Source organism: Rhipicephalus microplus, chromosome 8 (assembly GCF_043290135.1).
Source record: "Rhipicephalus microplus isolate Deutch F79 chromosome 8, USDA_Rmic, whole genome shotgun sequence".
Lineage (NCBI taxonomy): Eukaryota > Metazoa > Arthropoda > Arachnida > Ixodida > Ixodidae > Rhipicephalus > Rhipicephalus microplus.
In genome coordinates this window covers 35,060,809-35,073,026 of record NC_134707.1, presented here as the reverse complement: position 1 = coordinate 35,073,026, position 12,218 = coordinate 35,060,809, and the positions used below count along the sequence as shown (strand labels likewise).

General features: G+C 42.9%; 2 protein-coding genes across 3 annotated transcripts in view; one reads left to right on the top strand and one right to left on the bottom strand.

Moving 5' to 3' along the window:
* LOC119187091 (rab-like protein 2A) overlaps window positions 1–12,218 on the bottom strand; it is a 290,773-nt gene that overhangs the window by 147,091 nt on the left and 131,464 nt on the right. The gene's annotated exons all lie outside the window — the stretch shown is intronic.
* The window catches only part of LOC119165320 (uncharacterized), a 29,158-nt gene that overhangs the window by 5,801 nt on the left and 11,139 nt on the right, over window positions 1–12,218 (top strand). For both annotated transcript variants that reach the window (XM_075871522.1, XM_037417500.2), the window contains exons 3-4: window positions 3,900–3,926; window positions 9,621–9,659. In XM_075871522.1, coding sequence (XP_075727637.1) covers window positions 3,900–3,926; window positions 9,621–9,659 — 66 coding nt within the window. The remainder of the gene's footprint in view (window positions 1–3,899; window positions 3,927–9,620; window positions 9,660–12,218) is intronic.

Genomic DNA, 12,218 nt, shown 5'->3' with positions numbered 1-12,218 from the left:
CTCACCAGGTATGCCGACTACACTGGCATCTATTGGGTGGCTCGTCGAGTGATGTAGCGCGAGCAGTCACGCCACAGCGCAAACGTTCCTGCGCTGTAAGACAGCAAAACGCAGTGTTAGCCTAGTTGCCAGCTATATAATATTCCTGCAACCCTACCGAACTTTCTTTAGTTATAACAGCGCACGTATAAGTGTTTCTTTGCTTCTATGAAACCACCAGCTTCTACGAATAGTATGTCTTTCTCTTGTTTATTCCATGCTATTGCTTTTTGAATGCTTGGATGTCATTGTTCATTGTCCTAAGACATGGGTTTATATTGACACTTGTCGCTCATACCTGTCGCTCATACCTGTCGCTCATACGCTCCGTCATACGCTCAACGGCCTGTCACTCATATCCACGTACCATGTACCATTGTTGGTCGGGTACACAACACAGGGGACCATATGGAAGGTCTAATGAATTATGCAACAGGCTTATAAAATCCAGAACATGACCGGTTCATCATATGCATCATACAGTCCAGCTCCCTGACGCCATTTGTTCAGCCGCAAGAACTTTATAGGCAGGCATTGAAAATTACGGATAAAGTTTGTAAAGAAATCACCAATGAATACGGTACTTCCTCATGCGAATTCGAGGCACAACTTTGTTGGGGCAATGTTAGCTCGTCCGAAGTGTTGGCTTTGCGCAGTTGTATCAAAGTAGCATTCGTTACATATTGTGACACAAACTTCCACCTCTCCAGCGCTACCCAGAGAGCGAGGTAATAACCGAAATGCAGACAGCCTTATTATGACAACTGAGCTATCCTCAGTATGCGCCCTAGCCCTGCATGTGCACAAGCTCCGAGTGTGTGGCCAGTGTACCTGACGAAGGAACAAGGTTACGTTAGATGCCAGTGGCTAAAACATCGGCATACTCCACGTTCGATCTCTTTCATGCTCGCTTGCTCTATGGGCTCGCTCTCTTTCATGCTCGTTCGCTCTATCAGTTATGCCGATTTCTACGCCAACGGCGACCATGCTGCACGCAAAAACGGGCGTCTGAGTGCAGTGCTCTAAAATGCCCTAACTGCGCAAATCTCAGCACATTCCCAGCGAAAGCTAGAAGAGCAGCTTTTTTAGAGCCCTCATAACTTTCTTGGGCAACTAATACAAATACGCATGCATGGCATCGACTACGGCATAAGTCATAATTGTTTTCATGTAGCAAAAACATCCACTGTGCTATATTTATCTTTTAATGGCGAGGTAACCACTATAGATCTCTAAAACGTTTTGAGCAGTTTGTCCATGCTACATGACGATATTATAAATGTTAGTATTTTTTGCAGGTAGGTGAAACCACTTGTCAATACTGAGACTTTTGTGCCTCACCTTTTTTTGAATTGCTTTTTTTATGATATTAACACGCACTCGAGTCTCCTTCAAAGTATAACTTTGTGTGCAAATAATGAAATCAATCACCCTGTTTCGATATATAAAGTAATGGTGTCGATTTAATAGGAACTGAAGCTCTACAGTTCGAGTGGTGAGGCTTAGGGTTAAATGTGTTCAATTTTCTTTTTTATTTATGGTAAAGATAGTGTTAGAAGAATGAGTTTTTATTGTTGAAGTGGTAAACGAAAGTGCATAACTTAGTATGGACATGGGGTTAAGGTGCAGGCACTTATTGCAAATGGTAAAATAAAATGATGACAATGACCATAAAGAAGCAGCCACTAAATTTAGGATACCTTAAACAAGTTGAAAAGATAACGTCTGAATACAGTGTAACAAGCAATGTAAATGCTGCAGCCTTTTCAAATATATTTCGAACATAGAAACCAACCTCTTTTTTACACAGCGACATTTTGGTGCCGGTTCCTGCTTTGAGCGGCATCATCATCATCGGTAACATTGCCACATAAAAGTAGTAAAATCAGAAGAATCACACCATCTCTCACTAAATGGAACCATGTGTAGATGCAAAGCAGCGAGCGCTAATGCTTGCACTGGCGGCGATGTTGACGATGGCACTGATCGTGGCGTTGCCAAGGAGAGAAACCTAGGCAGGAGCAAAGCTTGCAGTGATGGACCACTGTTTCTTTATTAAAACAAGCTATTTGCTGCTAATTGGCAATGAGTTACGAAAAAATTCCATTTGACACAGAGATCCACAGTTTGCTTTTAGTAAAGCGCAAGCTGCTAATTTTTATTGTTCAATAACGCATAGAAGAAATCTCCCACTGGCACCTCCTTGGAGGTAAAGATCCAGTGCCTATATACAAGGGGTAGCTAGTGAACGGTTGTACAGCGCGAGCAGTCCGTTTTTTTTTTTTTCAATCCCAGAACTAGCTAGCGCCAGCAGAGGCGTCCTGCGTCCGTGATGCGAGGTGAAAGAGGGGTAGTGTAGGGGAGAATAGGGAGGAGGAGAGGACACGCATACGCAACGGCGGTGTAAGCGCCGCGAGAAAGAAATGGCCAGAGGAGGAGGGGGGAACAAGCGTAGGTTTGCAGACGGCTTTGCTCGGCTTTGCGAGGTGAGAGGGAAGGCGTAGAGTAGAAGAGAACGTAACACGCCCGCGCAGATGTTTGAAAGAGGGAAGGAGAGTTGCGCATGCGTAATGCGAGGGTGGACGCCGACGCCACGGGACATAGATTCGAGTAAAAGATGCTTCGCCTCTAAAACACCGTGGATAGATTGCTATTAGCACTCGGGCTGTCTGTGTGGTGGTGAGTATCCAACATAAGATCCACGCTGGCGCTGAAAACTCGCTTGTAAAAAGACCTTATACTAGCGTAATGATGGGCGAAAAATCAAGTCAACGTATGTTGTATAGCGTGGAAGAAGTTGAAATAAGACCGAAACACCACACAATGCTCATTGCGGCACAAGTGTGTGGTGTCACGCTTCCCATCTACTGGATGGTGCTCAGCCGTATTTCTTCATCCGCCTACAGCACCAACATGGTACACATAATATGTTTTAGAAATGTAGCGCGTACGTAGATTTTCTGCAGAGAGACGAATACTGGCATAGTGGGTGGTATCTTGCCTTCACAAAAGTGAAGACGTATGGCGCCGTCGATAACTTTAGAAAGGCCAAGACTTCAAACACAGTTCGCCTTGTACCAGCCCCAAGCTCAGCTCAGAATTCGCGATAGGCAGGATCGTAATTGTTGGTTATTTTTCAATGGTAAATGTTTTTGTGATGTTGCCAGCTAGAAGTATGTGACTATGGAGCATCCTGGAGTGGATGGTTCTGGAATATTGCAGAGTTTGGGATTTTTTACCGTATACATTCACACCGCTCAGTACAAGGGCCTGCGCGATCACGCCTCTATCGTAATGCTGCCGCCGCGTCAGCAATGGAAGCCGCGTCTTTGGTGAGCCAGCGCGGCGGCTCAGCCTCATTTGTCAGTGCCATTTTTTCTCAGTTGCATGTCATCTTCTCCACTATACTGGTTTCTTTTTTCGGCGTAGTATTAGGAAGATGATTTCTCCTGCATGCTCTGCCTTTTCAGTGAAATCGCACAATAAGGGTTTAGGATGGCCAACAAAAAAGTAATGCTTCCTTTTTGTTACAGAGCATGGTACTGAATTCATCGTTATGAATCTAAACTTCTTAATCAGCGCTTTTTGAACTCAGAATATCTGATATAAAAATTATCGCCTTGTGTGAATGATAGCGAACCTCTTTGGCACAAATTAGTAATTAGTAGCACTACATGGCAAGCATCATAGGCCACTATGATACTTCTGTTCCAATGTTCCTAAACCAAAGCAGTAAACTTCTCGGCTTCATTGTTTACTGCGTCACTTATTCTGTATTTCCTGAGGCCATAAACTATCTGTTTAAAAAAACGTGTTGCTCTCAGAAATAAATAATTACGAACATCTACCTTTTTTTTCAGTAAAGCCACATAACAAGACAGCTGCAGGTACGTAATGTCTATAAGAATGTCATTCAGCCGAAACATTTCATCGAGCACTATACAATTTATTTATCTTCTGAATTGAGTTCTGAGTTATTGAAGAACGTTTCTTTATATATCGTGTTAGCAGACAGACATTCATAGCATCACTAAATCTAGGCACTTGTGTCGACTCCAAGGTGCTTCTTCTCGGCCCAAAGCTGGCCATCACCTCATATGAACAGAATACGTTTATCGGAGTAGCAGCTGCGAAATGCTGCCTCCAAGCACATGACATACGTGCGTCAGTAACGGGTTCAAGAAGGGTTACCATGACGAAAGAATCCGTAGCAAGAATAACGAGGACTCCGAAATAAACCCATAGAAACTCAGTGCGTGGGGGCGTGATTAACTCGGACAACTTTATACAAATAGCGGGCCTCTCAACGCCATGAAGTTTACTGATGTGCAAAATAGTACCGACTGTGCTGTTAGCATGCAAGTCGAAAAAACGAGTTTGAATAGTCTGCCTGCTACAGGTAAATAGCCAGTATGATTTATCAACAAGAAATTTGAAAAGCTTTCACACACACACATTATATATATATATATATATATATATATAGGGGGAAATAAATATACGCTACTAAAAACCCTTTATTAATGACATTTCCAATGGAGACGCATCTTTATCAGACAAAATTTACTGGGCTCAAAGGCGCTTTTATTGCACTGCCCAGCCGAGAGAGAGAAGGAAAAGTGCACACATAATAAACGAGTGGCCAAACACCCCATGCTTGGCCACTCGTTTTCTGTGTTACAGTATGCAGAAAACATGTTACGGTAGTAATCAGTTTCACTAATGATTGTAAAAATTTTATTGTTAAAAATAAACTTTGGCTCTCAAATTTGAACCACGTTCTTTATTTCACGTTGTTCAGTATCTTCAGCTCAGATCATAAAAAAAGCTTGTAATTGTTAAAGACGAATTGTTGTCTTTAGCTCACCCATAAAGAACATATGAAGTTGGTGTCAGGCGCCAGTATCAAGAATCAATTATTGTCTAAGCTTGCAATGCTTTTTTTTACTACTCTACTTCCTTGCATAATACAGCCATGGCATGGTTTGAAAAAAAAAGCATCGAGATGAAAACATCCCATTCTCCGAAAAACATTGCTGTGTTGTTTTAATGAACAATGAAAAACAGGCTACTGCACTGATCGAGTGATTAAGAGTATTATTTACGCCTTCGTTTTCACAGTATCAACAAATTTACTTGAAGTGGATAGACACCCTTCTTTTTTTATGTTCCTCTCAAAGCGAGGTTTTGTGAATGTACTCAAGTGCGGAACAAAGGTCGAGTGAGAATCAGACTCGAGTATCTGAGTAGCTGTCACTAAAATGAATAGCAATTTTTCGCTTATCCGCACAAGGATCTGATGTGTTGGTTCTGGTATGTTCAAAATGTCGAGCAAGAAGTGTTGGGGTAAAGCATGATGCGATCTCGAATGACTGTAAAAAAAGGAGCAGCTCGAAGAACATGTGCCTTTGCGATTCAAGAAAGTGAAAGCACAGAAATTGGGAAGACGGACGATTTAGGACAACCAGAGATTCGCTCTCGTGTGGTGTCATTCTGACTTGTCTATTATCCTCAATCTCGTGCTCTGTTATTTCCTTTTGAAAACTACAATTCGCCTAAGGCCACACATTTATACTTTTGCTTCTTAATATTTTGCCTAAGTAATGCATAAGCACGGTATTCTTGTAAGAAACTATAATTGTAAGTTTGCGAGAAGGCTCTTGTCCAGCCGCATGCACATGGCATCTTTCATAGTATTTTAGTCGTAGCGCGTCGACCCAATACAAGGTTAATTCTTTGAAAACCAAAACCCACGATAAGCTTTAAAATTTGGTTAAAAAGTCGGAAGTAGTTTAACGTGCACAATGGTCCATGTCGACTTTGAATCATGTTTCACACAAAAGTCCTGATGGGAAAAAGTGTAAATTTGAGGGCACGCTGTTTTTGTTAGTTGCATTTACAACGAGAACTAACAAAGAATACTGCCAAGAGAAGTGTAGGATGTTATTGTAATATAAATGTAAAAAAATGAAAGTGAACAAAAAGATAACTTGCCACTGAGAGGGACCGAATGTGCCAACTTCGAATGACGCTTCCGATGCTCTACTAATGAAGCTGCCGCGGCGGTTATCCCTCCGTCATCTTTGTACGGCATACATATGCAATTAAACGTGGGAGAGTCAGTCAGCACCACCTGTTGTCATTGTGAGTGTGCAACACACCATCACGAAATATTTATTATTATTTTTATACACCGCGTCTTTTTGCAGCTTGTTTTCTATCACTATAGTATCTATCGAGCGTGGCAACGCTTTGAAGTTCGATGTTTAGTTCACCGAACCAGATTTGGGCTATTGTACATATGTTGTTGCCATAAAAAACCGGAAAGGTGTTGAGCCCAATGGCAAATACACTCGAATTCTGGAAGAGGGGAAAGTCACTGCCGTGATTATATAGTCACACATTCCAACAAATCTTTTCAATTTATGCAGATTGAAAAAAAGGCTGAGAACTCATGGCCTTTTCGTGTGCCTTTTCGAGACACCATGTTACCGATGTTTTCTTTGTTTACTGGGAAGCTGCTAAAACAGGGGGGAAAAATAATTCAAAAAACTCGCCTCTACTTGGTTAAGCACACCCAAGGAAGGCGACTACATTATAAGATTTCATTTTTAAAACAATTTATTTTTGAGAGAGAGATATGTGGAGTTTTCTCGTCTAGCTGGACGATAAATGGTTCCGCATTTAACGATTCTCCTAAATACCTTCTCAGGACACTCTATTTTCTGAATAAAAAGCCACCTTCTGCATTGAAGCCTCTCAACACTTTTGATCTTATGCAGTTTATATTATCTGTTTATTTCATATTACTGCTTTCATTGTGTCTTTGCCCAACGCTTGATGAATTCGGATACATACGCCCAGCCAACAACGACGTTTGCAGGTACAACAGTTCAACATCCCATTACCTTATCACGTGTGGCTGTAGCCGGCGCCTGTAACGATTTTCAAAGCAACGAAGAATGTCAGACAGATTGCTTTGATGTCCACCAAACAGTAAAAGAACATTGGCCAGGAAAAGATCTGAATATTGTATTGCGTCAATATATTTGCAAGTGCACGTACAAATCCAATTATTGCCGCACTGCTTGTCAATCTGCCTTATTAAAATACTTTTCGTTCGGAATACTATCACGCGCCACTGTGTTTAGGTATATAAACAGGACTAGTTATGGTCATACAGTATGTAGTGCACTGAATTTCTAAGCGTTAAAAACTTTCTCCAAATGTGACCTCTTCGGTGTCGATTTTCTAATTAGATATGCAATATCTTAAGATGGGTCTATTTTTAAAAATATGCCACATCTTTTATATCAGATTTTAAGAGATAATGAATGGCAACTGTAGCTATGGAATACACTGCTTATTGATTATTAATAAAAAACTGAACAAACCAACGTGATTTTGAACGAAGTAGGGGCTCCACATTGAAACGAGCAAGGATGGCTTGGGCAAGTATAGTGCCGAAGTGGTTCCTTAACAAAAGACGGTGCTCAGGCACACCAAAGTATGGTGTAACTGCCTCAGTGGCGGAAGAGGTGGTAGCCGCCGATTTAAACTGGTATTACAGCGTGAATAGCACCTCAAGTCTTCCCGCGAAAAAAGGTTCCAAGAGATAGCAACAGGTGAAGTAACTGCCTTGGTGTCAGCCAAAGAGGTCGTAGCACAAGGAAACAGGAAGGATGGCTTGAGCTATATTAGCATTTAACGTCATAGTAAAAGAGGTGAGTGTGGCATTGGCTTCCACACATCCTTCAACGTGCATCGCACATCTGTAATGACGTATTGTAACGTTGTATTTAACACGTGGTATAGACACTTATGGTATAAAACAAAATATTACAGAATATTCACAATAAAAACACCGGAGAACCACGTCTCGTTTTTCTGCAAATTTGACACGTTACACAGGGGTAAATTTCTTAATTTTTTTTAGTAGTTGTGACCAGATGTTAAAGAGATCAAGAAACGGTTCTGATTATATCAAGGCAAAAGCCTTTCTTTTCTATATTTCAAGTTCTAGTGGCACATAAGTGAATGAAATTAACTTTACTTGTACCAGGCCTATTGTACTTCAGCCCTAAGGTGGGTGGTCTCCTCAGTCCAGGTAGACCTGGCTGGCGGCCGCCGCCTGAGCCCTGTGTACCAGTCATAGCTAGTTGATAGGTTTTTGAGTTGCGAACATTTAAGAATTATCACGTGTACGTGTGAGTATTCTGCGTCCAGTACAGTATTGCTGCATTCACATGAGCAAGAACAAAAAACTCACAGTATATTCATGGAGTGAATGATGATGAGCAGGGCAAAGCGTCCGTCAGTCCATTCGTTCATGTGTCCGTACGTCCGTGCATGCATCAATGCGTGCGATCACGTTCGAGATTGCAGACGGCGTGCGGGTAACACCGACGAGACGCGAGGCAAGTAAGCTGAGCACAAGCGTCTTCAACGCGCCTGCCGCTCTGCTTCGTCCATGACCGGCCAATGATCCACCACGTACGGCGGCTATCCGGGAGACCTATGGAGGCACTCCTTCGTCGCCCACACAGGCAGAACCCGAGCAGCCACCAATCGGAAAGTAGTGGTAGAGCGCCATCTAGATTTCTAGATTATCCTCACTCAATGGCAGCTTGCATGTACGTTTATGAGACAGCGAATGGAATGAAAAATTCTATTTCTCGAATCGGCAATTATTTAATGCGAAGCCTTCCTTGGCGCACTTTGACGACATTGACCATAATTGTCCCTCTGCGCTTAGCTCTCCTGGCCATTCAGATATTGGAATCTATACCAAAATTGGTGTGGTAATTTATGACTGTATGACAAGCATAAGTGACCACACATTACATGAAAATCATGACATGTATGTCATGAATATCATGATATACATGACATTGTATTGCTGCTCTTCCGGTAACATGACATATTGCATAATTGGTATGTCATGACTGCCTGCATCACTAACATACGTAAGCAACAAGCCCTAACGGAGAAATCATGACATGCATCTCATGTAAGTCATGACTACACGCCAAATTCTAGGTGCACTCGTGGCTGCTTTGCTAGCTTCACATATACCTAATTTGTATTAAACAAAGTAAATGGATGACGAAGGTATGTAACATGTGCAAACATGATAATCTTGGCATCCTTCTTATGTAAGAATACGACTACATGTCACGCTTATGATGTGCTCGTGGTCGTTTCACTAGCTTCACATTAGCCAAATATGCTATTACGTGACGTGAATGCATGGTGAACGCATCTGACTGGTGCAAAAACGATAATCAGGACATGCATGTCATGCAAGAACATGACTACATGCCACGCTGATAAAGTGCTCACGGCTGTTTCACTAGCTTCACACACTAAATTTGGTGTTACGTGACGCGGATGGACGACGAAGGTAAATAAAACGTGTAAACATGATAATCAATACAGTAGTGTCATGTAAAACATGACTACATGCTACGCTCATAGGGCACTCGCAGCCGTTTCACTAGCTTCACATATACCCTAGTTGGTATTACGCGACGCTGGCCTTCTAGCGTTTACCATGAAGTTGTGACTTTTTTATTTTGCAGGGCATACGCACAGACGAAATCACACCGTTTACAAAGCAGGTAAGTACGTTGCTGCATTCACATATGCCCTTAACGAAATAGACCAAGCGTTTCGCGGCCTATGTATAATAGCAATAGCGACTATTATTTTACAGTAAAACTACATGTAACAAATATTTTCTGCCGTTGTGCATTTCTGGCACATCTTGCTTTATGTGTACAGCACTTCATATGCCATATACGCTACGAAATTAGAAAGAAGCAAAAATGCTTCATTTGCGACTTGTATACAGGTTCGGGCACTGTATAGCATGATAGAAATATGATAAGCATTAATCATGTTCCAATTAATAAAGCAATCTGCGTAGCAACCAATTTCCTGCTGGAATCACAGTGACTCGAAACAGATTTGTTTAGAATTAAAATCACCTTACTATGATCCCTTGTTTTCTGTAGCTTGAAGCAGCCTTTGAATTCTCTTTATACTGTGGCAGTATTCTAGAATTTTATTCCGATATTGGAGTTGACTCTTGGTATGATACGGATTAGTAAATTTGGTAAACTTTTGTTTTCAGTTTTTCATCCATCCCGCACAAAACATGCGTATTTTGAAGTTTGTAGATACGTTACGACTTTAAGACCTCGAATACCGCAAAATATGGCCTAAAACGCTGCCACTTGTCATTTCGACCATGTTGACATTACGCACCTTTACTCTTTTTTTAAGTAAAGTTGGTATGCACTCCTGAAAACAAAATTACAGCATCACAGTTTCGGGACGAGAACAAATCAGTGAAAGCTGTAGTGCATAGGCTTCTGTACATGCAGCATGGTTCGTTCGAGCTTCATTAAGGTGCTGAGTAAGCTTTACATTAAACGTGATCATTCGCATCTTGCGTGTGATCTGAACAGAATGAGCTTTAACGATCTGGCGCAGTTGGCACCTGCTCTCTTTCGCTGGGCCCACTTGGCCACCAAAGCCGCTTAGGTATTATTACCTATTCGTGCAGCATGTAACGCTTCAAACCTATCGCTGTGCTCGCGTAACCTCCGGAATAAACTTAGCCAACCTCGTCCTGTATGTAATCCTTGCAGTGTTATTTCGAGCAATCTCGAAGCTTCTAAAACATGTATGGGAGTGGCGGCTGTTAACGAGCCGAGCGTAGGAAGAAGCTTCAGCCAACCCTTCGCCCTTAACTTACAAACGCTGCTGTGCGTTCGGCACACAGCGTTGCCAACAGACTTTAATGGTGCAGCCTGACCACATCAAACTAACGCGGCAACCAAGACAGAAAAATACCCGGAGAGTGTCAGTGTGACTGATACCGCAGTAGGGACCTGTGCTACTTCAAGTACAGGAATAGACTAACAAGATTTGTCTCTGAATGTGATCTTTTGGGTAGATTATTTAGGATATATGCCTAAATATATACTATATTTATGTTAGCCTCTTTTCTGGAACGCATACTGATATAGCGATATGTGTGTTAAGGAGAAACGTAGAAGCAATATGGACATCACGAAGTATTTTATTTCACTAGAGTGCCTACCTATCCATTCAACTATTTTTCTTGCGAAACAAACAAGCATGCGTACATGCGTACTTAACAGCTCACTATTATACAATTGTGACTATGCTCGTGCGCATGATTCCCCGGTCTCTCGCATGACTTAGATGATGACTCCCATGGTCGTATTCAGCGACACCGTATGGAGAAGTTCCATTTCCCAAGTTTTTGTTATCGTCCCAAAACACCACACGATTCTCAGCGCAAACCGCGCCTGCAGTTTTCTAGAGGGTTCCGGACTGTAGTAGATCATTTCGATAAGATCACGCCCACTGTGCGAATGGTACAGATTGTTCTGGAACGCACGCCGCCGCCAGCGATAGCACTAGAACATTCGACGGCGGGAGTATAAATGCCGACGCGCTTCGCCGCTTGTCAGTTGTTGATCGAAGGCCGACGCTCCGTTCGCCGCTATCAGTTTGAGACTGCTATCTGTGCGAGACTGCTGCTGTAATTGGACTTTCTGTTTACCGGGCACAGGTTCGCCCAAATAAACAGTTAAATTCCAACAAGAAGTCTCCTGTCTTCGGCCACGTCACGACCCCGTGACATTTGGTGGAGGTGCTGCTTCGTTCATGTACCGGACGCCCCCGTCAAGCCGTGAACCCAGCCCACGTCGCGGAGAAGACACCGACGCCAACCAGGAGCAGCGAACAAGCCGCCGACAGCAAGGGCTACCACCGGAGTACGGGCTTCTACACGACAAGCCGCGGAAGACCAAAGCCATGACCGCGACTGCAGCGACAATGACAACCGCAGCGTCCCAGCCCACGATGGTCATGCATCAACCCAGGGAACCACCAATTTTCCATGGGTCATCGTTCGAAGACCCGGAAACCTGGCTAGAAACATACGACCGTGTGGCCGCCCTCAACCACTGGGACAATGAAGAAAAGCTCCGTCGTGTGTACTTCTACCTGGAAGACACCGCAAGGACCTGGTTAGAGAATCGGGAGTCCACGCTCCGAACGTGGGATGTCTTCTGCGGCGCATTTCTTCAAACGTTCGCAAGCGTCGCTCGCAAAGAGAGGGCCGCTGCTCTACTCGAGAC